General features: G+C 53.5%; 2 protein-coding genes across 4 annotated transcripts; one reads left to right on the top strand and one right to left on the bottom strand.

Annotated features, from left to right (window-relative positions):
• Positions 1–4,524: 4,524 nt before the first annotated feature.
• UBE2S (ubiquitin conjugating enzyme E2 S) lies at positions 4,525–11,263 on the top strand. The gene is made up of 4 exons (XM_005590403.4): positions 4,525–4,726; positions 5,350–5,497; positions 7,786–7,976; positions 10,785–11,263. The coding sequence occupies exons 1-4, from the start codon at positions 4,724–4,726 to the stop codon at positions 11,109–11,111; spliced, it is 669 nt and encodes a 222-aa protein (XP_005590460.1). The 5' UTR covers positions 4,525–4,723; the 3' UTR covers positions 11,112–11,263.
• An 11,490-nt stretch (positions 11,264–22,753) lies between these two features.
• On the bottom strand, positions 22,754–25,195 carry RPL28 (ribosomal protein L28). Of its 3 annotated transcripts, XM_045380644.3 has the most exons (5): positions 25,144–25,195; positions 24,678–24,766; positions 24,424–24,547; positions 23,083–23,201; positions 22,754–22,886 (listed from the first exon to the last, which is right to left on the bottom strand). In XM_045380644.3, exons 2-5 carry the CDS (start codon positions 24,756–24,758, stop codon positions 22,797–22,799), a joined length of 414 nt encoding a protein of 137 aa, XP_045236579.1. In that variant the 5' UTR covers positions 24,759–24,766; positions 25,144–25,195; the 3' UTR covers positions 22,754–22,796. The 3 variants fall into 3 exon arrangements, 2 of the variants coding, with proteins under 2 accessions (XP_045236579.1, XP_073880926.1); XR_012428024.1 differs by having other exon boundaries at positions 23,083–23,249; positions 24,678–25,195; XM_074024825.1 differs by lacking the exons at positions 24,678–24,766; positions 25,144–25,195 and having other exon boundaries at positions 24,099–24,436.
• Between the last annotated feature and the right edge of the window lie 335 nt (positions 25,196–25,530).

Raw genomic sequence — 25,530 nt, 5'->3', positions numbered from 1 at the left:
TATAAGGTGAGCAATGAGGATCCAGTTTCATTTTTCTACATGTGGCTTGCCAGCTTCCCAGCACCATTTATTGACTAGGGTGTCCTTTCCCCATTTTATGTTTTTGTATGTTTTGTGGAAGATCAGTTGATGATTGTGGCATGAGGGCAGAGAGAAAACATGGCTAACAGAGTTTTCCCTACCTACCACAACATGTAGTTCCTTCTAAAAGACCATGTTTTCCTTATTTATTATGTTTTATTTTTGGTCTGTCTTCCTCACTACAGTAAACCCTTGGTCTATCTGTTCTCTGATGCATCCCAAGGGCAAAGATCTTTGTCTATCTGGTCTCTGATAAATCCCAAGCACCCAGATTGGTGCCTGGCACATAGTAGGTGCTCAATAAATACCAGTTGAATGTATAACATATTCAGTCTGTCAGGCGCCCTGCTAGGGACTGAGGACAAGATCCCTGCTCTGCTGGGGCTAATCTTCTAGTTAGGAAGAGTCAAACAGGCAAGCAGGCAAATAATTGCAAATCCTGATAGACCATGAAGTTCAAAGAGGACGAAGCAAAGAAAGCATGGGAAGGGAGGAAAGAGGAGAGAAGCTGCTGTGAAGGGGTGAGGAGTTAGGGTAAACCTAGGAGATGAGAAGAATGAGGGGGGAAAAGCACGACCGGCGCAGGGAACTACCTGTCCAACTGTCCTCAGAGTAAAAAGCTTGGCCTATTCCAGCCGGGCGCAGGGGCTCACACCTATAATCCCAGCCCTTTGGGAGGCCGAGATGGGCGGATCATGAGATCAGGAGATTGAGACCATCCTGGCTAACACGGTGAAACCCCGTCTCTACTAAAAATACAAAAACATTAGCCAGGCATAATGGCAGGTGCCTGTAGTCCCAGCTACTTGGGAGGCTGAGGCAGAAGAATGGCGTAAACCTGGGAGGCGGAGCTTGCAGTGAGCCGATATCGGGCCACTGCACTTCAGCCTGGGTGACAGAGTGAGACTCTGTCTTAAACAAAAAAAAAAAAGCTTGGCCTATTCCAGAAACAAACAAAAAGGCAAAGGAGCCTCAGGAGATGGTGCAAGGGCTTCTGGGTTTTCGGGGAGTCTGGGGTTTATGCAAAATGTAGTGGGGAGGAGGACTCTTGAGTTTTCAGCTGGGGTGGGGCATGTGGGATTTGTGGAAAGCTGGGAGCAAACTACAGCTCAAGGGCCTACTTTGGCCACTGCCTGTTTTTGGAAACACACCCATTAGTTTTCTTTTCAGGAGCTACAAAGGCAGAGTTTAGTGAGTTGGACCAGAGACCAATGGACCACAGCATTGGAAAACCTTTTTGGAAAAGGTCTGCCAGCCTGGTTTTCGGGCGATTATTCAGGGTACAGGTGATCCCTCCTGCTCCCTCACCCCAGGTCCAATCTATACCAGTTCCTGTTGACATCATCTCATCACTTCCCCCCATTCCTAATGCCACCAATCCTGCTTGGAGCCACCATCATCCCACCTGAACAAATGTAATCACCTCCTCATTGGCCTCCCTGTTTCTGTTCATAAGTCTGATGGAGTCATTCTCTGCTCAAAGCCACCAATGCCTCCCCATTGCTCAAAAAACAGACATGCTTTTCACCATGGCCTAGGAGGCCCACCAGCACCCCTTCACCTCTCCGACCTCAGATCCCTCTACTTGCTCTGCCTCACTCCAACCCAGCCTCACTGGCCTCCTAATGTCCCCTAAAAGCACCAGGCACAATCTCCTTGGCACCTGCTGTTCCCTTTGCTCAAAATACTTTTCCCATAGACCCTCCCACAACCCCAGTGACCTTTCCTCAGACAGATTTTCCCTGCTCAGTCAAGGTAAAATGGCAGCCCCATCCCTCCCCCTCGAACTTCCCCCTCCCATTGATTGTTCATCTTTATCACTTGCTGGTTGTTTTTCAGTCTTTATCACTTGCTGACATGATGGTATAGACTTACTTGCTATCTGGCTCCCGCACCAGGAGGTAGGATCCATGAAAGTCGAGGTTTTGTCCCTTTTATTCTCTGCTGTATCCCATAGCATCCTGCCAGCTATAGCGTAGATGCTGATAAAGAAGAACAAATGTATTGAATAAATGCAGGTGTCCAGAGGGGGATCATAATAATTAATAAGACCCACCCGTCATGGTTGTTGCGAGGATTAAATGACATCAAGCATGTAAAGAAACTAGAACAGGGTCTGGCACACAGCAAATAATAAATAATAACTATTAGTATTAGCATCATTATTGTTATGTCTTTTGGGTAGATTTTTGAGATCAAGACAAGTTTAGCCACCAGCTTTGCCTTATCCCAGCTGGGGTACCCCGAGCAAGTCACTTTACCTCCTGCTCCTTCAGTTTCCTTGTTTGTGAATTGGGCTCGAATCCTCCACACCCAGCAGGCTAAAATTGAAGATCAGCAAAATGCTGATTGGCAAAATGGGATGACGGTGACTCTAAGCAGGATTGGTGGCACAGGGGATGGGGAGAAGTGATGAGATTCAGTAGATGACATCAACGGGAACTGGTATAGATTGGACCAGGGGTGAGGGAGCAGGAAGGGATCACCTGTAGCCGCCATTTCTCCACAAACTAGTTATGATGATGACTTTTTATGCTGTAGCTGTTTTTTCTGTTGTTTTGGGGTTTTTTGGGTTTTGTTTTTTGTTTTGTACACATTGGCAGGGGTCTCTCACTACGTTGCCCAGGCTGACCTCAAACTCCTGGGCTCAAGTGATCCACCTACCTTGGCCTCCCAAAGTGCTGGGATTACGGGCGTGAGTCACTGTACCCGACCATGAAGGTTTTTTGTTTGTTTTGTTTTTTGAGATGGGGTCTTGCTCTGTTGCCCAGGCTGGGGTGCAGTGGCAAGATCTCAGCTCACTGCAACCTCCACCTCCCGGCTTTTAACTGATTCTCCCATTTCAGTCTCACAAGTAGCTGGGATTACAGGGCTGCATCAACACACCTGGTTAATTTTTGTAGTTTTAGTACAGTTGGGGTTTCACCATGTTGGCGAGGCTGGTCTCCAACTCCTGACCTCAAGTGATCCGCCAGCCTCAGCCTCCCAAAGTGCTGGGATTACGGGCGTGAGCTACCACGCCTGGCCTTGGCCATGTAGATTTCTTTCACACCTTCCTTATTCCTTCTTCAGAAACTGAGGCCCCATGAGGGGAAGCTGGTAGCCGAGGGGAAGCTGGTAGCCGAGGGTCTTTTCAGGTACCTGTGGCCAAATTAGGCCCAGATGTTAATGCTCTTATCCACGGCTGAAAAGCCCAAGAAACTAAGAAGAGCTGTGGACGCAGACTGGCAGGGACACCAAGAGGGCACTGCAACCGCACTGCACAGATGAGCAAAGGGAGGCAACTTCAACATTCCCTCCTCCTAAGCACCTCCAAAAGGCCTGCTCAAGGAGCTCTGGCACCGTTCTCAGGCAACCGCGTGACGTTTTTACTGACACTGAGGGCTGGAGACGGTCCCCTTTCCAGGCAGCTATGTGTCCATTTCCTAGAGAGGGAAACCGAGTCCCAGAGAAGGTGGGTGTGGCTGGAGGCCATGGGTCAGGCACAGGCAGAACCGTGCCCTGAATAAACGTCTTGGGACTCTCTGACTTCTTTCCCTCGCATCACAACGGATCCCAGTGCCCATTTGTCACATAAGGAAACTGAGGCTGGGGTCTTCGATGACGCCTGGCAGGGGTCGGGGTCACACACGGAGGGCAAGGCTGTCCAAGCCTTCAAGGTCATTCTGACTGATCTTTGAGCCCTCGCAATACAGGACGTGGGCCCAAGACCATTTCCAGCACAAAATGGCGCCTCGTAGAAAAATGTAGCCGGAGTTTCAGCGCCCACCTCCACCACGGTTCAGAAGAGGGGGCGCGGGCGGCAGCGCACACCTCATTTGCATGTATAAAAAATCAGCGGATTTCGTTGGCTGGGAGCGGTTTGACCTGCACGAAACTGGGTCTGTATTGGTCGCTATCCATTCCTGCCCGCCCTCTGACCGGTCTGTCAGCCATTGGCCCATGAGAGTCTCGTGACCCACCAGTCAGGAAGGTGTATCCCTATTGGCCCCAGGGCCTTCTATCACGCGTTTAAAACCCCGAGTCCCGCCTCTTCTCGCCACGCTCCAGCCTCCAGGAAGACCGTTAGTCGCGTGCGCGACTTCCTCGGCGTCAGGGCGCGCGCGCGCGCGCGTAGGCTGGGCCGTGGCGGCGTCTCATTCAAACGGCCCAATCAGCGACCGCGTCGCCTTCCCCGTCCCCTGCCTCTCTACTTCCCCTTTTCAGCCTCTCCGTTCTTTGAGAACCCTCCCCGACCCCCGCGGGCCCCCATTGGCCGGCCCGCTACCCAGCCCTCTCCGCCACTTCCCTAGCTTCTGACCATAGTTTGCGGGGAAGGGAGCGAGCGCGTCGAACACCAAGGAACGTGCGCGCTGACGTCACGGTTGAGGCTCGGGGGCTGAGAGGCCGCGGAGGGCGTGGCCTGCGGGCGGCTTATAAAGAGGCCGTGGTGCGCGCGCGGTCGGCTCAGTGCTGCCGGGCACCGGGGCGGCGGATTGGTGAAGGCTCTTCGCGGCGGACGTCGGAGGCAGCGGGGAGCGGAGCGGGGCCGCCGGGGCCTCTCCAGGGCCGCAGCGGCAGCAGTTGGGCCCCCCGCCCCGGCCGGCGGACCGAAGAACGCAGGAAGGGGGCCGGGGGGACCCGCCCCCGGCCTGCCGCAGCCATGGTAAGCGCGGACGGTGAGGCCCAAGAGGGTGGTCGGGGGTGTCCCTGAGGGAGGAGGTGGAGTCTCAGGGGCCTCACGATGGGCGGCCTTGAGGGATTTGAGGGCCAGCCTGGGGGTCCCTGACCCGGGATGGGCCCGAGGGCCTTCCTGCAGGCAGAGCAGGAGCTCGGGCGGCCCCCAGTCTCCCTGGCGGCGAGGGCTCCGGGCGCTTTGCGGCCCGCCCATGGGTGTTACCAGGAGCAAGGACGCCCCGCCGCCATCTCCAGACCTGAGCCGGGGTTTCAAGGATGCTCTAACCAAAAATTAGTGGATAAGGAGGAGAGAGTAGATCTCTGGCCTACATGGAACCACTGGGGCCCAAGCAGGGTTAGGAGCGGGCTTTCGGGGTTTCTGGGGTGGGTGGAGTTATGTGCAAGCCCCCCCGCGGGAACCCGCCCCCATTTCTGTTGGAAACTCTGCCTGGGCTGGTGGCCTGAAGCATTCTGGGTGAGGGTCTGGGAGTTCAAGGGTGATTGACAGCCGGGGGCCACTGAGTCAAGACTTGGGCAGTCTCTGCATCTTTAGGCCCTGAGGGAAGCCCAGCTCTTAACACCCGCTCACCCTGCTCTCCCATCCGTGCCCAGAACTCCAACGTGGAGAACCTGCCCCCGCACATCATCCGCCTGGTGTATAAGGAGGTGACGACACTGACCGCAGACCCACCCGATGGCATCAAGGTCTTTCCCAACGAGGAGGACCTCACCGACCTCCAGGTCACCATCGAGGGCCCTGGTGAGTTTGGAAGGAAAGAGGGAAGGGGCTGCTGCTTAGATCCTCCATCACCCCACCGGGAAGTACCTGTTACAGGCTGGCCTTGTGTCAGGTGCTGGGGATGCAGTCGTGGACAGGGCAGGACGCTACAAATGACAATGAAGTACTTTTTTCCCGTAAGAGTTGAGAAATACCTGGTCTCTGAGTTAGTATATCATGGGACGGTACTCTAGATTTGAAGCAAGGCTTCCCTGGACCTGCGGGTGGGTAGGAATTAAGTAGGAATGGGAAGAGAGTTCCGGGTGGTGGGAATGGTGTCAGCAAGGGCCTGGGAGGGTGGGCCAAATGATCTCAAACTCCATCCTGCTGTGAGTGTCAGGGCTGAGGAAACAAGGAGATGCAGATCGTGGGGAGACAGGTCATAAATATCCACAGGCTTTGCGGAGTGATTTAGAATTCTGTTTCATGCAAGCTACATCTCTGTTATCACCAGAATGCCTACAAAGTCGGGATTTGAGCAGAGCCTGTGAAGTGCGAAGGAACAGTCTAGTCCGCTGTGGTGACGGTGGTAGGTGGTCAGGGCAGACCTGAAAGTGGTGACAGTTGAGGGCCCTTCATGCCTTGCTGCAGGGGGCACGGGATCATGAGAATGGGAAGGCTCCCAGGAAGGCCCTGGGGCAGGTGGAGCTGGGTGCGTGGTAAAAACACATAAAGAAAGTTGATGGTGAAGCTGCCGAGGTCTTTTAGGGCTTCTAGGCCCTTGCAAGGAGTTTGTAGAGGAAGCTGGTGGAAGGTTTAAAGCAGGGGTGTGACAGATCCCTCCAAAGTTCCTATCTGACTATAGTGAGGAGAGCCGGCCTGGCAGGGGGAAGAACTCAGAGGCCAGCCAGGAAACCAGCCTTGGAAATGGGATGAGATTCAGGGGAGGACCTAGTGGGCCATGCTCAGACTGTTGATGGGCTAGCAGAGGGACAGTATTTTGACCCATGCAAGTGGGTGAGCAGGAGAAGCGTTGACTGAGGTGGGAGACTGGAGTTGACACGGTTGGATCCTTGATCTGAAAGGCATATAAGTGGGCATCTTATAGGAAGATAAGTGCGTACTCGGGTCCCTGCCACCTGGGAAGGGCCTGTGACTGGAGTGGTCACTTGGGCTGAGAAAGGGTATCCAGGGGAGTGCAGACGAGCTTGATAGTGACACAGGTGGGGGCTGCAAGATGAGCATCATCTCTGAGGTTCTGGGGGAGGTCCTGTGGCCCCCTAAGAACCCAGCCTTTCTTGTTTTTTTTTGTTTTTGTTTTTGTTTTTCCTCAAAACGGAGTCTTGCTCTGTCACCCAGGCTGGAGTGTCATGCGCAATCTCTGCTCATTGCAACCTCCACGTCCTGGGTTCAAGCAATTCTCCTGCCTCAGCCTCCCGAGTAGCTGGGATCACAGGTGTGCACCACTACGCCCAGCTAATTGTGGTTTTAGTAGAGACAGGATTTCACCATGTTGGCCAGGCTGGTCTCGAACTCCTGACCTTGTGATCTGCCCGCCTCAGCCTCCCAAAGTGCTAGGATTACAGGCGTGAGCCACCGCGCTTGGCTTTTTTTCTTTTAGACAGAGTTTCACTCTTGTTGCCCAGGCTGGAGTGCAATGGTGCAATCTCGGCTCATTGCAACCTCCGCCTCCCGGTTTCAAGGGATTCTTCTGCCTCAGCCTTCCGAGTAGCTGGGATTACAGGCATGCACCACCATGCCTGACTAATTTTCTATTTTTAGTAGAGACAGGGTTTCTCCATGTTGGTCAGGCTGGTCTTGATCTCCCGACCTCAGTTGATCCGCCCGCCTCAGCCTCCCAAAGTGCTGGGATTACAGGCATGAGCCACCACGCCCAGCCTCTTGCTCTTAAGAATTCTGCAGCCTGACAGTGTAGTGGTTCCCGCCTGTAATCCCAGCACTTTGGGAGGCTGAGGGGAACAAATTGCTTGAGCCTAGGAGTGTAAGACCAGCTTGGGCAACATAGTGAGACCCTCCAGGCCTGGTGGCACGCCTGTAGTCCCAGCTACTTGGCAGGCTGAGATGGGAGGAACACCTGAGCCCAGGAATTGCAGGCAGCAATGAACTGAGATTGTGCCACTGCAGTCCAGCCTGGGTGACACAAGAGACCCTATTTCAAAAAAAAGAAAAAAAGAATTCTCCCGTCTGATGACAGAGCTGGCAGGGCATCCACCTGCGTCACAGCCGGACCGTGGAGACTGGACTTTGGGGTTTTGAGGTGCCTTGGGAGTCCTGAGTGCCCTGACCCTGTGCCCCTCCCTCCACTCCAGAGGGGACCCCATATGCTGGAGGTCTGTTCCGCATGAAACTCCTGCTGGGGAAGGACTTCCCTGCCTCCCCACCCAAGGGCTACTTCCTGACCAAGATCTTCCACCCGAACGTGGGCGCCAATGGCGAGATCTGCGTCAACGTGCTCAAGAGGGACTGGACGGCTGAGCTGGGCATCCGACACGTACTGCTGGTGAGTTCTGGGCTGGGGCTGGGCCTCCTGCCTCCTGACTCTGGAGGTCCACTGGTGTCTCAGCCATAGCACTTTGTTTAGTTTTGCTGAATCAACTCTGAAGTGGTTGAAGGTTTCCACATAAAAATCCAGGTTGCTAGTTTTCTGGAAAGATGGACAGTGCCAGACCCAGGACACCAAGTACTGTTGAGAAGTGCCCAAGGGCACCTTGCTATACAACGAGTGGTGAGTTTGTATTGTAGGATGGTTTTTCTCTTCTCTCTCTTTCTTTTTAAAAACAAGGATAGGGTAGGCCAGGTGCAGTGGATCACTTGAGGTCAGGAGTTCAAGACCAGCCTGGCCAACATGGTGAAACCCCGTCTCTACTAAAAATACAAAATTTAGCCGGGCGTGATGGCGTGCGCCTGTAGTCCCAGCTACTCAGGAGGCTGAGGCAGGAGAATTGCTTGAGCCTGGGAGGTAGAGATTGCAGTGAGCCAAGATCGCGCCACCGTACTCCAGCCTGAGCGACAGAGTGAGACTCTGTCTCAAAAAATAAATAAATAAAATAAAATAAAAAATAAAACAGGGATGGGGTCTCTTTTGTTACCCAGGCTGGTGTCGAACCCCTGAACTCAAGTGATCCTCCCACCTCAGCCTCCCAAAGTGCTGGGCTTACAGGAGCCAGCCACTGCGCCTAGCCTGTAGGACAGTTTTCTGAAAGGTGGAAGTCAAGGGTCTAGTTAGAAGCTTTTCTTTCTTTCCTTCTTCCTTCCTTCCTTTTTTTTTTTAAAGATACAGGCTGTTTGTGGCCGGGCGCAGTGGCTCACGCCTGTAATCTCAGCACTTTGGGAGGCCGAGACGAGAGGATCACGAGGTCAGGAGATCGAGACCATCCTGGCTAACACGGTGAAACCCCGTCTCTACTAAAAAGGCAAAAAATTAGTCGGGTGCAGTGGCGGGCGCCTGTAGTCCCAGCTACTCAGGAGGCTGAGGCAGGAGAATGGTGTGAACCCGGGAGGCGGAGCTTGCAGTGAGCCGAGATGGCGCCACTGCACTCCAGCCTGGGTGACAGAGCCAGACTCCGGCTCAAAAAAAAAAAAAAAAAAAAAAGATACAGGCTGTTTGTTGCCCAGGCTGGAGTGCAGTGGCGCAATCATAGCTCACTGTAGCCTTGAATTCCTGGGCTCAGGTGATCTTCCTGCCTCAGCTGCCTGAATGGCTGGTATTACAGGCATGCACCACCATACTTAGTTTTTATATTTTATATTTGTATGGTTTGCAGAGATGGGGTCTCATTAGAGGCTAAAGCTGAGTTTACATGTCGTACAACTCACTGTTCCAAAGTATCAGTTCAGTGGTTTTTAATAGCGATAGGGTCCATAAACCAGTGTTTCTCAGCCAGAGGTGATGGTGCCCCCGAAGGGGTATTATGCAGTCAGGAGACCAAAAAGGTTGTCACAACTCGGGGGTGCCACTGGCATCTAGTGGGTGGAGGCCAAGGGTGCTGCCCAAATCCTGCAGTGCACGAGATGGCTCCATAACACGGAATGACCTGGCTGCGGTGTTGCCGAGGTGGAGGCATCCTGGTCTAGGCTGGTGCTCCAAGGTCTCCACAGGCTGCTTACAGCCTGCTGCCTCCCCACCCTTCCCACAAGCTGAAAAAAATTAACCACATTTCTAATGAGTCCCTGGGGCACCTGGCAGAGAGGGTGGGGAATTGGGGTTTCCTGCCATGCACAGGGAGAGGGTTGAGCTCCAAGGTAAACAGACCCCAAACCTTTCCCTCCCACGTGCATCTCCCTTCCCCTGGGGTGTCATTGGAGGCTGCTGGGAACATTGGCACTGAGCTCCAGGCCTACTTGCTGCTAGGTCGACATCTGGGCCTGTCAGGGGCTCAGCCAGCAAGAGAGCCGCAAGAAGGGCAGCTAGACCTGCAGTTTGGGTGCAGTGATGAGAATTAGGGTGGGAACCTGCGTCCTGGTCACCATTGGTGATATCTGCTGAGCATCTGCTGAGGCAGGTACTGTGTGTGTGTCATAGTGGCCAGAGAGAACAAACTGCTGTGGCCAGTTTGCCCAGACCCACTTCAGAGGATCCAGCAGGGGCTGCCGGTCACACCTCTGCACTCCAATGTACCCCTCAGGACGGGCTGATGAAGGGTGTTAAGAGGAATCTCTGGACCACCCTTGAAATGCACCTCAGACCACCAGTCCTCGTGTCTTGCCCTCTTGTGTATGGTCCAACCCATCTAGAGTCTTAGGCTGTGAACTTGGGATTTCTGATTAAAGACAGTGAGAGGTCAGGATTTACGCTGGATCTGGAAAGATGGGGAGCTTTAGAGGCCAACACGCGGGTGTGAGTTCCTCACATCCTGAGGCCCTGGGAAGTCTCTTCCCTCTGTCCAGGCTCCAGGCCTCATTGAACCAGAGGGCCTCTGAGGTCATGCTGCACTGCACGGAGGCAACTTCAAAACCGTGAGAGGACTCAAGTCTGGGGCTCAGACAAGTAGTGGACTCCTGAGAGGGGGCCTTGGCCTTTCCCCCATCACCCCGCAAGTTCCACAGAGGACTAGGGACATTTCAAACCACTGGGCCTATGGTATCGTGTCCTTTTGGGAACATGTACTGTAGGCAGGTCACAGGAAAGTGGGCTCTGAGGGAGACGGAGCAAAGATGAGGGAGGATGCAGCATAGCATAGGTGGGGCCTGGATCTGCAGCTGAGTTGGGAGCAGAAGGAACAGCCAGAGCGGAGGCCACCCTCTTGTGGGGACCTGCGGGTCCCTGTAGGTTGCCCGACCCTCCGTGACCCTGGGCCTCTTCCCACAGACCATCAAGTGCCTGCTGATCCACCCTAACCCCGAGTCTGCACTCAACGAGGAGGCGGGCCGCCTGCTCTTGGAGAACTACGAGGAGTATGCGGCTCGGGCCCGGCTGCTCACGGAGATCCACGGGGGCGCTGGCGGGCCCAGCGGCAGGGCCGAAGCCGGTCGGGCCCTGGCCAGTGGCACTGCAGCCTCCTCTACCGACCCTGGGGCCCCAGGGGGCCCGGGAGGGGCTGAGGGTCCCATGGCCAAGAAGCATGCTGGTGAGCGCGATAAGAAGCTAGCGGCCAAGAAAAAGACGGACAAGAAGCGGGCGCTGCGGCGGCTGTAGTGGGCTCTCTTCCTCCTTCCGCCGTGACCCCAACCTCTCCTGTCCCCTCCCTCCAACTCTGTCTCTAAGTTATTTAAATTATGGCTGGGGTCGGGGAGGGTACGGGGGCACTGGGACCTGGATTTGTTTTTCTAAATAAAGTTGGAAAAGCAGCTGGTGTGTCTCACAAATGCCCCAGGACCGCTGCATTTGCCACGTGTCTCTGGGAGGTTGGCTCCCCTGCACAGGCCCTGGGTCCTTATAAAGCCTCACGGACTGCAGCAGTAGAGCCATCTAGCTCACCAGCCCTCCTGTGTGAGGATTGGGTCCCCCTCTTTGTTCTGTGGGGGTAGAGCAGTCACAACCCCTCTTTGGAGTCAGATTTCCAATCTAAAGTGGGGTGGGGACCCAGAGGCTGCTCCTGGTGGCCTGAGTGGCACTGCCCTATGTTTCTCCCTCTAGAATAATGGACACGTTGGTATGGCAGTGGTATTCCTGCTCAGGATGGCCAGGTGCGAGCAGTCTGGCATGAGGCTCGCCTCGTCTGTCTGGTTCTGGACTGGGTCAAGGTTCAGTCCCCTTGAATCATCTGATCCTGCTTTGCGCTAAAGGTTTTGCGCTAAAGATTGGTTTTTCCCTTGTGGGCAGCAAAGCCTGTTCCCACGTGTATTTCTGCACAACAGATCACAAAGCCAGTGGCTTAAAACAACACCCACTTCAGACTTCCTGTTGGAAGTCTGCACACGGGTGAGCTAGGCCCTGCTCAGTGCTTTGCAGGCTAAAATCGAGGTATTGGTTGTTCGTGTTCTTTAGTCTGGGTCCTCTTCCATCCAAGCTCATGGCTGTTGGCTGATTTCGGTTCTTGTAGAGCTAGGGTCTTGGCTCCCAGAAGCTGCCCCTCCTCGGCCCTGGCAGGCCTGATTTAAGGGCCCCATTCCCTTTGAGGTGCTCACCGATTAGGTCAGGCCCATCCATACTTAAGTGATAATGACTAAATCTCAGGGGTAAGATCCCAGCTTAGCCTTAGTTTCTGCCCTCAAGGGGAAGGGATTGTCCTGGGTGTGCACATCAGAGAGTGGGGAAACTTCCCATTCTATTAATGGGTTTAGGTTATTTAGACCAATGTCTCATTAATTTAAAAAAAAAAAAAAAAAAGGCCGGGCACAGTGGCTCACACCTGTAATCCCAACTTTAGGAGGTGAAAAGATCACTTGAGGCCAGGAGTTAAAGACCAGCTTGGGCAACACAGTGAGATCCCATCTCTACAAAAAGTAAAATACATTTACGATAAAAATTACAAGTTCTGACCCATAGGAGGGTGGAAAACTCAAGGGCTGCTTTTGTCCTGAAGGAATTTGCCTATTCTAATAAAACTGAGGTTGAAACCTAGAACTAAAGCTCTGAAACGGGTCTGACCCTTCCTCGAGCCCTTGCCTCCAGTGAAGGTCCCCCAAGCTAAGGGAGAAAAGGAACCAAAAGTCTGCCCTCCTCCCTACCTCTAGCGGCGCCGGGAGCAAAGGAAAGACAAGGGAAGAAAACCTTTCAGATTTTCATCACTGGCCGTCCAAGAAATCTTAAGCTCTGCATTTATCGTCAAGCATTTCTGCATGAGAGAAGCAAACAGTCCTTGCTGAAGGCAGGTGCCTGCATCCTAGGCCTCAGGGAACCCACTGAAATAATTTAACGAAGTACATAATAAAAATAATATTTGCTCTTATCCCCTGACAGAGTTCCTAAATCCCTTGGAATCTCCTGGGTATTAATAGGAGCAGTCTTTGTTCTAATGAAGTCATCTGTGATGGGGCCCTGTGTAGCTTCAGGAGGGGGTTGGTCATTAGAGATACCAAGACAGGGCTGGGCGTGGTGGCTCATGCCTGTAATCCCAGCACTTTGGGAGGCTGAGGTGGCCGGATCATGAGGTCAGGAGATCGAGACCTTCCTGGCTAACACGGTGAAATCCTGTCTCTACTAAAAATACAAAAAATTAGCCGGACGTGGTGGTGGGCGCCTGTGGTCCCAGCACTTTGGGAGGCCAAGGCAGGTGGGTCACAAGGTCAGGAGATCGAGACCACGGTGAAACCTCGTCTCTACTAAAAGTACAAAAAAATTAGCCGAGCGCAGTGGCGGACACCTGTAGTCCCAGCTACTCAGGAGGCTGAGGCAGGAGAATGGCGTGAACCCGGGAGGCGGAGCTTGCAGTAAGCCAAGATTGCACTACTGCACTCCAGTCTGGGCAACAGAGCGAGACTCCGTCTCAAAAAAAAAAAATTTAAAAATACCAAGACAGAATTAGATAGTTGGGAATTTCAGCCCCACCCACCCCTACCAACCTCTGGGAAGAGAGGAGCTGAAGGCTGAGGTCAATGACCAACAGTCAATGATTTGTCTAATATGCCCATGTAATGAAACCTCCATTAAAACACTAAACGAGGCTGGACACAGTGGCTCATGCCTGTAATCCCATCACTTTGGGAGGCCAAGGCAGGCAGGTCACCTGAGGTCAGGAGTTCAAGACCAGCCTGGACAACATGGTGAAACCCCATCTCTACTAAAAATACAAAAATTAGCTGGACATGGTGGTGCATGTCTAATCTCAGCTACTCGGAAGGCTGAGGCAGGAGAATCACTTGAACCTGGGACGCGGAGGTTTCAGTGAGCGGTGATTGCACCACTGCACTCCAGCCTGGGTGACAGAGCAAGACTCCGTTGAAAAGAAAGGAAAGGAAAAAGGAAAAGAAAGAATTGGCCAGGCATAGTAGTGTGCACCTGTAATCTCAGCTCTTCGGGGGGCAGAGATGTGAGGGTCACTTGAGATGGGCATGTTGACGCTGCAGTGAGCTATGATCGTGCCACTGCACTCCAGCCTAGGTGACAGAGGGAAACCCTTCCTCAAAACAAACCAGGCACGGTGGTTCACCTGTAATCCCAGCATTTTGGGAGGCCGAGGCTGGTAGACCACTTCACCTCGGGAGTTCAAGAGCAGCCTGCCCAACGTGGCGAAACCTCGTCTCAACTAAAAATACAAAAATCAGCCAGGCATTGTGTGCATGCCCAAAGCCTCAGCTATTCAGGACGCTGAGGCAGGAGAATTACTTGAACCCAGGAAGCAGAGATTGCAGTGAGCCGAGATTGCACCACTGCACTCCAGTCTGGGCAAAAGAGTGAGACTCTGTCTTAACACCCCTGCCACTCCCCCCAACACACAACAAAATGTATAACGAGTTCGTACAAATGAATAAGAAAAAAACACAAAAAATGAAACAAAAATTGGCAAAAACACTTAAGCACATCACAACACAGGAAATCCAAATGGTTACTCAACACATGTAAAGGTATTCAACATCATTAGTAATTGGAAAAATGCAAATGTAAACCAAGATTGAGGCCATCACACTCCTAGATGAACAACAATTAAATCTGAGAATACCAAGTGTTGACAAGGTGGCAGAGCACTGGGAACTCCTACAGACTCCAGTTGGAAGACTGAGATGGTAAAGCCTGTTTTGAAACTTTGTAGTAAAGTCAAAATAACTCAGCTTATTACTCAACAATCTTTTTTGTTTTGGTTTGGTTTTCATTTACGTCGAGGTTCCCTTTGTTTCTATTTCTTCACAACCATCCATGTGGGGGTAACTCCCTCCTGTGTCTCAAGCCCAAATCCCACTCTAGAAATTCACATTCCCATTTCTTTCTTTTTGTTTCTTTGAGACAGATTTTCACTACATCAGCCAGCCTGGGGTGCAATGGCGCAATCTCAGCTCATTGCAACCTCTGCCTCACGGGTCTCAAGTGATTTCATGCCTCAGACTCCCGAGTAGCTGGGATTACAGGCGTGTGCCACCAAGCTGGGCTAATTTTTGTATTTTTAGTACAGACAGGGTTTCACCATGTTGACCAGGCTGGTCTTGAACTCCTGGCCTCAAGTGACCGGCCTGCCTCAGCCTCCCAAAGTGCTGGGATTACAGGTGTGAGCCACCATGCCCAGCCTCACATTCCCATTTCTGACTCTACAGGACACAGGTTGTTTTCTGTAAAAAGATGGGGTATCACTATGCTGTCCAAGATGGCCTCAAACTCACGGGCTCAACTGATCCTCCCACCTCCCACCTCAGCCTCCCTAGTAGCTGGGACTATAGGCACGCACCACCATGCCCAGCTCTCATATACTTGAAAATACACAACAGATTTAAAACATTTGTCCCGATTACAAACAGTATAAACATACTTGTATATTCTAGAAACAATACCATACAGCACAAACGTAATCAAAACTAAGCAAGTCACAAAAGATACTACAGTCTGAATGCCTTCATACACAATTCATAAATAGGCAAAAATAAATTCTCCTGCTGAACATACATATGTTGGTGGTAAACTATAAAACTGTAAGAGAAAACAAGGAAGTCGAGTGTAGTGGCTCCTGCCTGTAATCCTAACACTTTCAGAGGCTGAGGCAGGCAGATGGCTTAAGCTCACAGGTTCGAGACCAGCCTGGGCAACGTGGCGAAACCGTGTCTGTACAAAAAACACAAAAATTTTCTGGATGTGCACCTGTAGTCCCAGCTATTCAGGAGGCTGAGGTGGGAGGATGGCTTGAGCCTGGCAGACAGAGGTTGCAGTGAGCCAAGATCATGCCACTGCACTGTAGCCTGGGCAATAGAGCCAGAGCTTGCTTCAGAAAAGAAACAGGAGGGGGACCGGGCACCGTGGCTCACGCCTGTAATCCCAGCACTCTGGGAAGCCGAGGTGGGCAGATCATGAGGTCAGGAGATCCAGACCATCCTGGCTAACACAGTGAAAACCCATCTCTACTAAAAATACAAAAACTTAGCCGGGCGAGGTGGCGGGCGCCTGTAGTCCCAGCTACTTGGGAGGCTGAGGCAGGAGAACGGTGTGAACCCGGGAGGCGGAGCTTGCAGTGAGCCGAGATCGGGCTACTGCCCTCCAACCTGGGCCACAGAGCGAGACACCGAGATACCGTCTCAAAAAAATTTTTGTATTTTTTTTTAGTAGAGACGGGGTTTCACCGTGGTCTCGATCTCCTGACCTTGTGATCCGCCCGCCTCGGCCTCCCAAAGTGCTGGGATTACAGGCGTGAGCCACCGCGCCCGGCCCCAAAAAATTTAAAACAAAAAAAAAGAAAAGAAAGGGGAGGGGAAGGGAGGGGAAGGGAGGGGAGGCGAGGGGAGGCGAGGGGAGGCGAGGGGAGGGCAGGGCAGGGCAGTACTTTCCTAAAAGTGAGAATACTGTTTACCTCCAGCCAGGGTTGAAAACTTCGGTGGTTTTGAGGGTTCCATTTCCTGACCTGGGTATTGGTTACATAGGTGTTTTATGATTTTTTAAAGTGTATAAATACATTTTACGCACTTTTCTGTGTGTATGCTGTATTTCAGAATTTCTAATTTTAAAGTTTTTTATTTTTGCAAGGTTACATTCTTGTTGCTCAGGCTGGAGTGCAGTGGTGCCAACATAGCTCACTGCGACTTCAAACTCCCGGGCTCAAGTGATCCTCCAGTCTCAGCCTCCCAAGGAACTGGAACTACGTGTACACTACCACGTCCAGCTCATTGTTTTTGTACAGATAGAATCTCACTATGTTGGCCAGGCTGGTCTCAAACTCCTGGGTTCAAGGGATCCTCGCATCTCAGCCTCCCAAAGTGCAAGGATAACAGGCGTGTGCCACCATGCTCAGCCGAAGATTACCATTGAGTCAAAAGAGCAGGTGCAAAACGCCGTGCATGGGACGCTACCAGCCATGTAAAGGAGTGGGGTCAAAAGAATACATATATATACATTTCCCCGCATTTGCATAGAGTTTCTCCAGAAAAATACACAAGAACCTGCTAACATTGGGTGTCCCTGATCAAGGGAACTGGTTGTCCCAGACACGAGAATGAGAGGGAGCCATTTCATTGTAGAAATTTTGATCTTTTTTTTTTTCTGAGACGGAGTCTCACTCTGTCGCCCAGGCTGGAGTGCAGTGGCCGGATCTCAGCTCACTGCAAGCTCCACTGCCTTCCGGGTTCACGCCATTCTCCTGCCTCAGCCTCCCTAGAAGCTGGGACTACAGGTGCCCACCACCACGCCTGGCTAATTTTTTTGTATTTTTAGTAGAGACAGGATTTCACTGTGTTCGCCAGGATGGTCTCGATCTCCTGACCTCGTGATCCGCCCGCCTCGGCCTCCCAAAGTGCTGGGATTACAGGCGTGAGCCACTTGCTGAGACCCGGCCTCTTAAAAACAAAATAGATTTGTGGCTGGGCACGGTGGCTCACACCTGTAATCCCAGCATTTTGGGAGGCCGAGGCGGGCGGATCACTGGAGGTCAGGAGTTCGAGAACAGCCTGGCCAACAGAGTGAAACCCCATCTCTACTAAAAATACAAAAATTAGCTGGGTGTGGTGGCAGGTGCCTGTAATCCCAGCTACTTGAGGGGCTGAGGCAGGAGAATCGCTTGAACCCAGGAGGCAAAGGTTGCAGTGAGCTGAGATCACAGTGCGCTGAGGTCATGCCATTGTACTCCAGCCTGGGCAACAGAGCGAAACTCTGTCTCAAAAAAAAAAAAAAAAAAGGTTGGCGATTGCCAGGGGCTAGAGGGAACATGAGTAGGAGTGGCTGCTTTATGGATACTGGGTGTCCATTCGGGATGACGAAATGTTCTGGAATAAGATAGGGGTTGTGGTTGCAAAGCTTTGTGAAAACTAAAAATCACTGAATTGTGCACTATAAAAGCATGGACTTTATGTTATGTGAATATCTTTTTTTTTTTTTTTTGGAGACAGTCTTAGTCTGAGCCTAGGGACCAGCTAGGAGCTTCAGGGAGGAGAAAGGCCTTAGAGATGGCAGCCTAAGGAGGCTGGGGAGACTGGACAGGGCCAGATCCAAGGCCTTGCTGGCCCTAGAGAAGGGTTTGGGCTTCCATTCATCACGGAGGGGGGCGTCGGCCAAGGGGGATGACACGTCTGATTTATCATTTGTAAAGATCAATTTGCTTCTGTGTAGAGAACAGCCTGGAGGGACAGCAGGAGAGCGGGCGGGTGTGGGAGGCCGGTGGGAGCAGGGGCCGCTGGAGGTGTGATGCGGACATGCTAGGGATGGCTGGGCCTGGGGGAGGGCCAGGTGTTCAAGAGGAAGAGGAGAGGGGTGCTGGGGAGCCTCTGGGGGATTAGCCATTGAGGGGTGTTTAAATAAATGGCTTCGTCAATGCAGCATATCTGCTGAGAGCCACCGAAAGGGGCCCGCAGCCTGTGTGTGCTGACGAAAGACAGCCCAGTGCGTGAGGGGAAAGGAGCGAGGTGGAGGTTCCTGTTGCCATGCTCCACGCTGTGTAGGACATTAAAAGACGAGGGTGTGGTGGCTCACACTTATAATCCCAACACTTTGGGAGGCTGAGGCAGGAGGATTGCTTGCGCCCAGGACGTCAAGACCAGCCTGGGCAACAAAGTGAGACCCTGTCTCTACAAAATATCTTTATAAATTAGCCAGGCATGGTGCTGCACACCTTAGTCCAGCTACACAAGGGGCTGAGGCGGGACAATTGAGAGCACCCAGGAGTTGGAGGCTGCAGTGAGCCGTGACTGCGCCACTGCACTCCAGCCCAGGCAACAGTGAGACACTGTCTCTTAAACAAAAAGATGAGATCTGCATGCATATGCGTGAAGTTTCCAAAAAGGAGAAGTGCAGGTGGCTGACTTAGGGGCTGGGATTCTGAGATTTTCTTCCCCTGCATACTCCTCTTTCATTTGCAGTTTTTTTTTTTTTTTTTTTTTTGAGACGGAGTCTCGCTGTGTCGCCCAGGCTGGAGTGCAGTGGCCGGATCTCAGCTCACTGCAAGCTCCGCCTCCCGGGTTTTTATGCCATTCTCCTGCCTCAGCCTCCCGAGTAGCCGGGACTACAGGCACCCACACCTCACCCGGCCAGTTTTTTGTATTTTTTAGTAGAGACGGGGTTTCACCGAGTTAGCCAGCATGGTCTCGATCTCCTGACCTCGTGATCCACCTGTCTCGGCCTCCCAAAGTGCTGGGATTACAGGCTTGAGCCACCGCGCCCGGCCACATTTGCAGTTTTTCAAGACCACATGCATGTTTCACAATGAAAGATTTTAAAGTAGATGATTTTATTCCAGTAACTGACTACAAGAAAAACAAAGGGGAATCAATACAATTCCCGGGCAGAGCCAAACAGCCTGGGCTGGAAATGCAGCCAAGGACAGAAACAAACACAGGCAGGAGGCTGGGAAAGCTCACGGCCCCCCAGGACGGCGGGGCAGACCTGGAGCCACCAGGCATTACTGCACATGGATCTGGTGTCTTCCAGGTGCTCGGGAAACACGAGCATTAGTTTGTGTGCAAATGTGTCATAGGCATGTGAAGACATTTGTGATCTGAGTCCATCTGATCAAAATATTTATAAAAAGTCATTAATTTATTCCTACAATCAAGATTTGTGGGCACAGTGAAGCAGGTTCTGCACATTTCATCTTCTCATCAACCCTGAGTAGTAAGGTCGATTGACATGTTACAGATGAGGGTACGAAGACACAGAGAGGTTGAGGAACTTGCACAAGGTTGCACAGCCACAGCAACGCAGCCCTGACAAGTAGATGCCAGCATGTCCTGTGAACAGAGCACACCTCAGTCCCGAGTCTCTGCTGCTGTGGGGAGTCTGGAGTCCCCAGCGCTCTGCACACAACTGGGCTTGGCAGTCTTCCAGGGTGCGCCCTGGGTTCACTCACCATGCAGTTACCAGACTAAGAGCTGGGGAGAGAGCGGTGAACAGAGTCACCTGCCTCATGTAGGTCTGTGAAAGGCACTCGAAACGGCCTTTTACTTATGGGAAACTGAGGCACGGAACTACTAAATGAGCTGCCCAAGCCCCCACAGCTGGGCACAACTGGCAGAGCTGGGACTGGAACCCGGGCAGTTTGATTCCTGGCTTCTGTGAACCATTAGCCCTGAGCTGGGAATGCTGGCGGCATCACTCTTGGGGACAGGATGACCTGGAGGTCCTTTCAGCACTTTGGGTACGTCCCCACTGCCTGGGCCTGTTGTTTCTGATGAGGGCAGCTACTAACTTTATCGGGGACCTTCCATACGTGACAAGACGCTTTCCTTCTGTTCTCCAAATTGTGTCTTTGGCTTTCGGCATTTTTACTATGGTGAGCCTGCTTGCTTATTTTAATGTCACGTTTTTGCTTTAACCTGTTTTCCAATTTCCAGGCCAACAGACGTGATTTGTGTGAACAAAGCTTCAATAGACGGCCCCATCCGACACCTCCCTCTCCAAGATGAGGTCTGGAGGAGGGAAACGGTGCATCTATGTTTCCTCTGCACACTGGGGACTCCAAACTCCCTGGGGCTGAGACCAGCTCTCCCCCTCCAGCCCTCTCCTGGTTCCTCCACCCCAACCCACCAGTAGCACTCAGGGACCAGATATAGCCTCCCCAGCCCAGCCACACAGACGGACTGGCCACCCGCAGAACAGAGGTCCACTAAGCTGGGCTGTGTTACGGATGAGACCAGGGGAGGCCACACAGCAGGGAGGATTCAGACAGCGATGGAAACAGCCAGCAGGACTCCACAGGGGGCTGGGCCTAGAGGGGCAAGGCTCCAGGGCAGGCAAGGAGGCAGTTAAAGGACAAGACCACCTGAGCAGCAGCAGCCACATCAGAAAGCCTCAGGCGCCTGTAATCCCAGCACTTTGGGAGGCCGAGGCAGGTGGGTCATTTGAAGTCAGGAGTTCCAAAGCAGCCCTGGCAAAATGGTGAAATCGTCTCTACTAAAAATACAATACTGAACTGGGTGTGGTGATACCCACCTGTAGTCCCAGCTACTCAGGAGGCTGAGGCAGGAGAATCGCTTGAACCCAGGAGGTGGAGGTTGTAGCGAGCCGAGATCGTGCCACTGCGCTCCAGCCTTGCCAACACAGTGAGACTCCATCTCCAAAACAAAGTCTCCGGCGAGCAAACTCTCAGGCCTGGTGGGCCTCAGGCCTTAATACATTCAATATCCCTCATTCATTCAGCATCTATTGTATGCTGGTGTGCTAGACAAACCCCTTGCCCGCCAACATAGGAAAAACATGACAAACCTGCCAGCTTGCTGGCTGGAAATCAGTGCTGTGGACGACAACTGAAGCAGGTGCGAGGGGCAGGCCTCACGAGAAGGTGCCATCTACTAAGGTGAGCAGTGAGCTCTCCTTATGAAGGTGGAGTCCCAGTGGAGTGAGGCAAGCCATAGGTGGGCCTGAGTGGGACTGGGACAGCGAGGGTCCTGAGCAGATACCAAGTCACCCAACTCAGTTCTACAGCAACCCCTCAATCCGAGTTAACAGACCCAACTAAGGGAAGGACAGAGGACATGGTAATCCACAGCAGACGGGCTGGCAAGAAGTGGTCAGATTTGCTCTCCTTTAAGCTGGGCAAGGCTGGAGCAGACAGGGCTGAGGTCGGAAGGGCAGTTGTCTGCCCCAAAAGGCAGGGCTCCCAGCCCTCTATGACGCCAACCAATGGCAAGTCAAGGCCGACAGTCCCTTTACTCTCAGTCACAAGGCCATGGGTAGTCTCAGACACGGAGTAGAGTCCTTCTCTGAATCAGGTACCCCACGATGGCCAGAACCAGGGGTGTCCTGGATGCTGGATCCTCGGTCCCTGGCAGTGGTTTACAGGTGCCTAGCATGACTCTTTCCCCATCCAAGCCTCTCTCTCGAGTGTCACGCTGTCTTCCAGGCTGGACTGCAGTAGTGGGCTCATGGGCTCACTGCAGCCTCAAACTCTTGGCTCAAGTGCCGCGCCCACCTCAGCCTCTACTCAACCTCTGAGGAGCTGGGACCACAGGGAGCACACCAGCGCACCCAGATAGTTTTATTTTACAGACTGTGTCTCACTATGTTGCCTAGGATGGTCTCAAACTCCTGGCCTCACAACCTGTCATAAATGGTAGGGAGCAAACAGGCCAAAGGAAACAGGAGGACTGGGCAATCAGGAGAGCTTGGGTGACAGTGCGGCCCAGGAGTGGCCACTGAGCTGATACCTGAGACAAGAGCCAGCTCAGAGAGACTGGGGAGGGATGGGGACAGCTGGAGGGCTGGAGCAGGGGGACCATGCTAAGGCTGTTCAACATCCACTGGCTGTACCCTGGGGTTGCCACCTCCCTTACGGGTATGAGTCACTACCCAGCAAGCTGCCCATCTCAGAGACGAGGCTGCATCAACCAAAGCTCATCCCCTCCACACGTGGCTGTGCCCACTCTCTGCATGTGAGTCACCTTCCTCAGGTGCTGCCTGTCGTCCCCCAGGTCTTGGGAACACCCCAAGGCCCCAAACCCTGCTGCAGCACCAGGGCCCAGCCCTCAGCCCGCACCCTTCTGGGTTAGAAAACGCCTTTCTTCTTCTCAATGGAAGCCACTGCCCCAGCTGGGATTCTTCAGGCCACCTCACAATGGGACAGTAGGTCTCGGTAACAAGTCAGCAAGCTTTTTCCATGAAGACAATGACCCTTACCCCAACCAGAGCCAAGGCAGCTACCCCACCTCTCCTCCATGGCCAGCCGTCACCTCCAGATGGACAAGGTGACATGCAGAGTTTTGATGACATGGCCTGAATGACAACACACAGGGCCAGAGCTCCCCAGAGCGCTTCACAAAGGGAGGCCCAGGCCAGGCAGGTGAGAAAGCCAGCTGACTCTTTATTGCTTTGGGGGCAGGGGGCTCAGGAGCTCTTGGTGGGGCGGGTCCGCTTCCTCTTCACCATCACAGGCTTCTGGCTGCGCAGGATGGCGCTGGCCCTGCGGATGGCTGCCTGGAGGGGGTTGGGGCGGGGGCAGAGCAAGGCTCAGCTCACACACTCCACAAGCTGTCCCCTAGGACATGCCGGGGGTGGGGAGTAGGTTGAAAGCAAGAATCCATCCCTCTCCAGCCCATATGCAACCAGTAGTGGGAGGCCCTTCCCCATAGCATGGGCCACCCCCCCGCCTGACCCCCAAACCCCAGCTCACCATGCGCAGGTCGGGGCGGTACTTGTTCTTGCGGATCATGTGTCTGATGCTGCTGAGCGTGGCGCGAGCATTCTTGTTGATGGTGGTCCGCACATAGGAGGTGGCAGGCTTCCGCTGGCCTGGTTGGGGGTCAGGGAGGTTCTGGGGTCAGTCCACCTAACCTGCACCTTTAGCACAACACGCAGATGCGGACAGTCTCACACTGAGAAGCTGAGCACCCCGGGCCCATGGCAGGCGCCCGGGCAGGCCAGCAGGTAGCTGTTTCCCCACCTGTCCATTTAACAGAGGCTCACTCATCACAGAGTACTGAGGACACAGCTTGTCATACTCATAGCCCAATTCTGTCCACCACAAAAACACTCCTTTCTCATGCCAGGAAGCTGCTGCTTGTTAGGATCTGATCCAGGTCTAGCCAGAGCCCACGCTCCTGGCAATGGGTACGAACAACTTCCCAGGAACCCCAGGCCCATCCCCACAGCAGTGGTTAAACATCAGCTTGGCTGAGGGGCCCAGCCTCACTCAATCCAGTCCCTTCGTCTAGGAAAGGCCACCCATGTATTCGGCAATCCAAGAGGGGAAAGCTTTCAGGACACCCCAAAACGGGGTCCCCAGGTGCCAAGCAATTGCCTGCTCCCTGGACTACGTGTCCCTCAGGCAGGAGGATCACTAGCCAAGACTGCGTTTGCTGCTGCCATTGAATCAATGGACCCCTGGCTCTGAAGCAGTTCCAGTCAAGGACCTGAGAAAAACTCACTCTAAAAAAAGAAAACACAGTCCTGGCAAGAACACATGTGAAGCTGGACTCCTCGTCAGTCGCCCCCGACTCCCATGAACACTCAGGGAATCCCTCAAAACGGCCTGCACCTGACAGCAGAACGTATGGAGTGGGGTCCTCAAAACCTCTTCTCTAACCTACACAGGCGGAATGGGGGTCAAATGGCTGCGACCAACCCAGCCTGTCCCCTTCTAAGTGTGGCAGCGAGGGCCCCTCCCCTATTGTGCCTCAATTTTCCCACCTGTGGGATGAAGCCATCCATCGCCACCCTGACTCGCTTTGAGGATTTCGTCTGAAAACATCAACCCCGTGCCTTCACTCTCAACCACCACCGGGGAAGTTCAGGTCCTTTTTTGTTTCTCCACTTTACAGGTGAGGACACAGGCTCAGACGCGCGCGGCTCACAGAGTCGGCCGAGAGGGAAACCGGTTCCCAGACCAACACCCTGGCGCCAGGGATGCCGCCGCAATGGCAGTTATCACTCCTCCTGCCTGACAGTTAAAAAAATCACAGCTCCCTGCCCCGGGAAACGGGCCGCTCTCTGGCCCAAACCAGACAAAACTCACCGGATCTCCGCTTAATGACCACCACGACGCCTTTGCCGTCGGCTGCCGGCTCCACGCCCACGGTCTTGCGGTGAATCAGCCCGTTGTAGCGGAAGGAATTGCGGGCCTTCAAGTTATTGGGCTCCTGGGAAGGAGGCGGCACAAGGAATCGTGAAGATGGGACCCGGAGACACGCGAAGGTCCCGCCCGCTGACCCAGAGACAGGGACCCAGGACCCTCCTCCCGCAGGAGCCACGCATCCGGGCCCCACTTACAGTACTGTAGGTCTGCTTATTCCTCTTGATCAGGAAACTGGAGCAGTTCCGCACGACCATCCATTGCAGATGCGCAGACATGGCGGCGGCTGCGGGGAAACGGACACGTGGAAAGCGTCAGACCCTGAGAACTAAACCGGCGTTGGGCCTGGGGCCCCGCTAGGACAGCAGAGGAAGTCGGCGACTGGGAACGTGGGTGAATGGGAGACCCCTGAGGGCAGACAGCGACCTAGAACTCCGTCGGGCGGGACTAAGTGACCTAAGGCGGCGGGACCGCACTCAGGCAGCCGAGACTAACTTCCGGGAGAGAGGGGAAAAGAACTTGAGAATTCACAACGACTTCAGGGGGTGGGGCTGGGGTCCGCCAAGGACCCTTGAGGCGCAAGGGGAGAAGGCAGGCACAGGGCTGCGAGGGTGCGGGCGGCGGGCGCGAGATGGCGGCCACACCAAGAAGACGGACCCTCACCTCGTCTCGCAGCGGCAACCTGAGACGGAAAGAGGTTGGGAGGGGGCGGGACGACACCTTTAATACCGCACACGCATTTCCGCTTCCTCTCTGGGCGGGCGCAACGGGAGTTGTCGGTCCCCACCTCCGAGGCGGCTCGATGATATTCGGCTACTTCCGCCTACCAATCGCTCAACGCTCGGGAATATTCGGAACTTTTCGGTTAGAGAGCCGAGAGCGTGTTCCCAGGACCGTTCGGAAGTTTTCGGAACTCCACCGCTGGATTTCTGAGTGGCTCCAATTCGAGAGGTCCTGGTACCCACGCCTCATCGTTGTCTCTCCGGTATTGCTCACCCAGCGCTTGTCACTGTGATTGGCATATGATGGGCGCTCAACGAACGTTTGTTT

The sequence above is a fragment of the Macaca fascicularis genome, chromosome 19 (genome assembly GCF_037993035.2).
Source record: "Macaca fascicularis isolate 582-1 chromosome 19, T2T-MFA8v1.1".
Lineage (NCBI taxonomy): Eukaryota > Metazoa > Chordata > Mammalia > Primates > Cercopithecidae > Macaca > Macaca fascicularis.
This window is presented reverse-complemented; position numbering and strand designations above follow the sequence as displayed.

Excerpts from the sequence above, each read along its gene's own strand:
- UBE2S (XM_005590403.4), top strand. Across the intron at positions 5,498-7,785 it reads GGTCACCATCGAGGGCCCTG|AGGGGACCCCATATGCTGGA; the intron begins GTGAGTTTGGAA and ends CCTCCACTCCAG. Across the intron at positions 7,977-10,784 it reads GCATCCGACACGTACTGCTG|ACCATCAAGTGCCTGCTGAT; the intron begins GTGAGTTCTGGG and ends CTCTTCCCACAG.
- RPL28 (XM_045380644.3), bottom strand. The coding sequence starts at position 24,758 with ATGTCTGCGCATCTGCAATGGATGGTCGTGCGGAACTGCTCCAGTTTC. Across the intron at positions 24,548-24,677 it reads ATAAGCAGACCTACAGTACT|GAGCCCAATAACTTGAAGGC; the intron begins GTAAGTGGGGCC and ends CCTCCTTCCCAG. Across the intron at positions 23,202-24,423 it reads GGTCATTAAGCGGAGATCCG|GCCAGCGGAAGCCTGCCACC; the intron begins GTGAGTTTTGTC and ends ACCCCCAACCAG.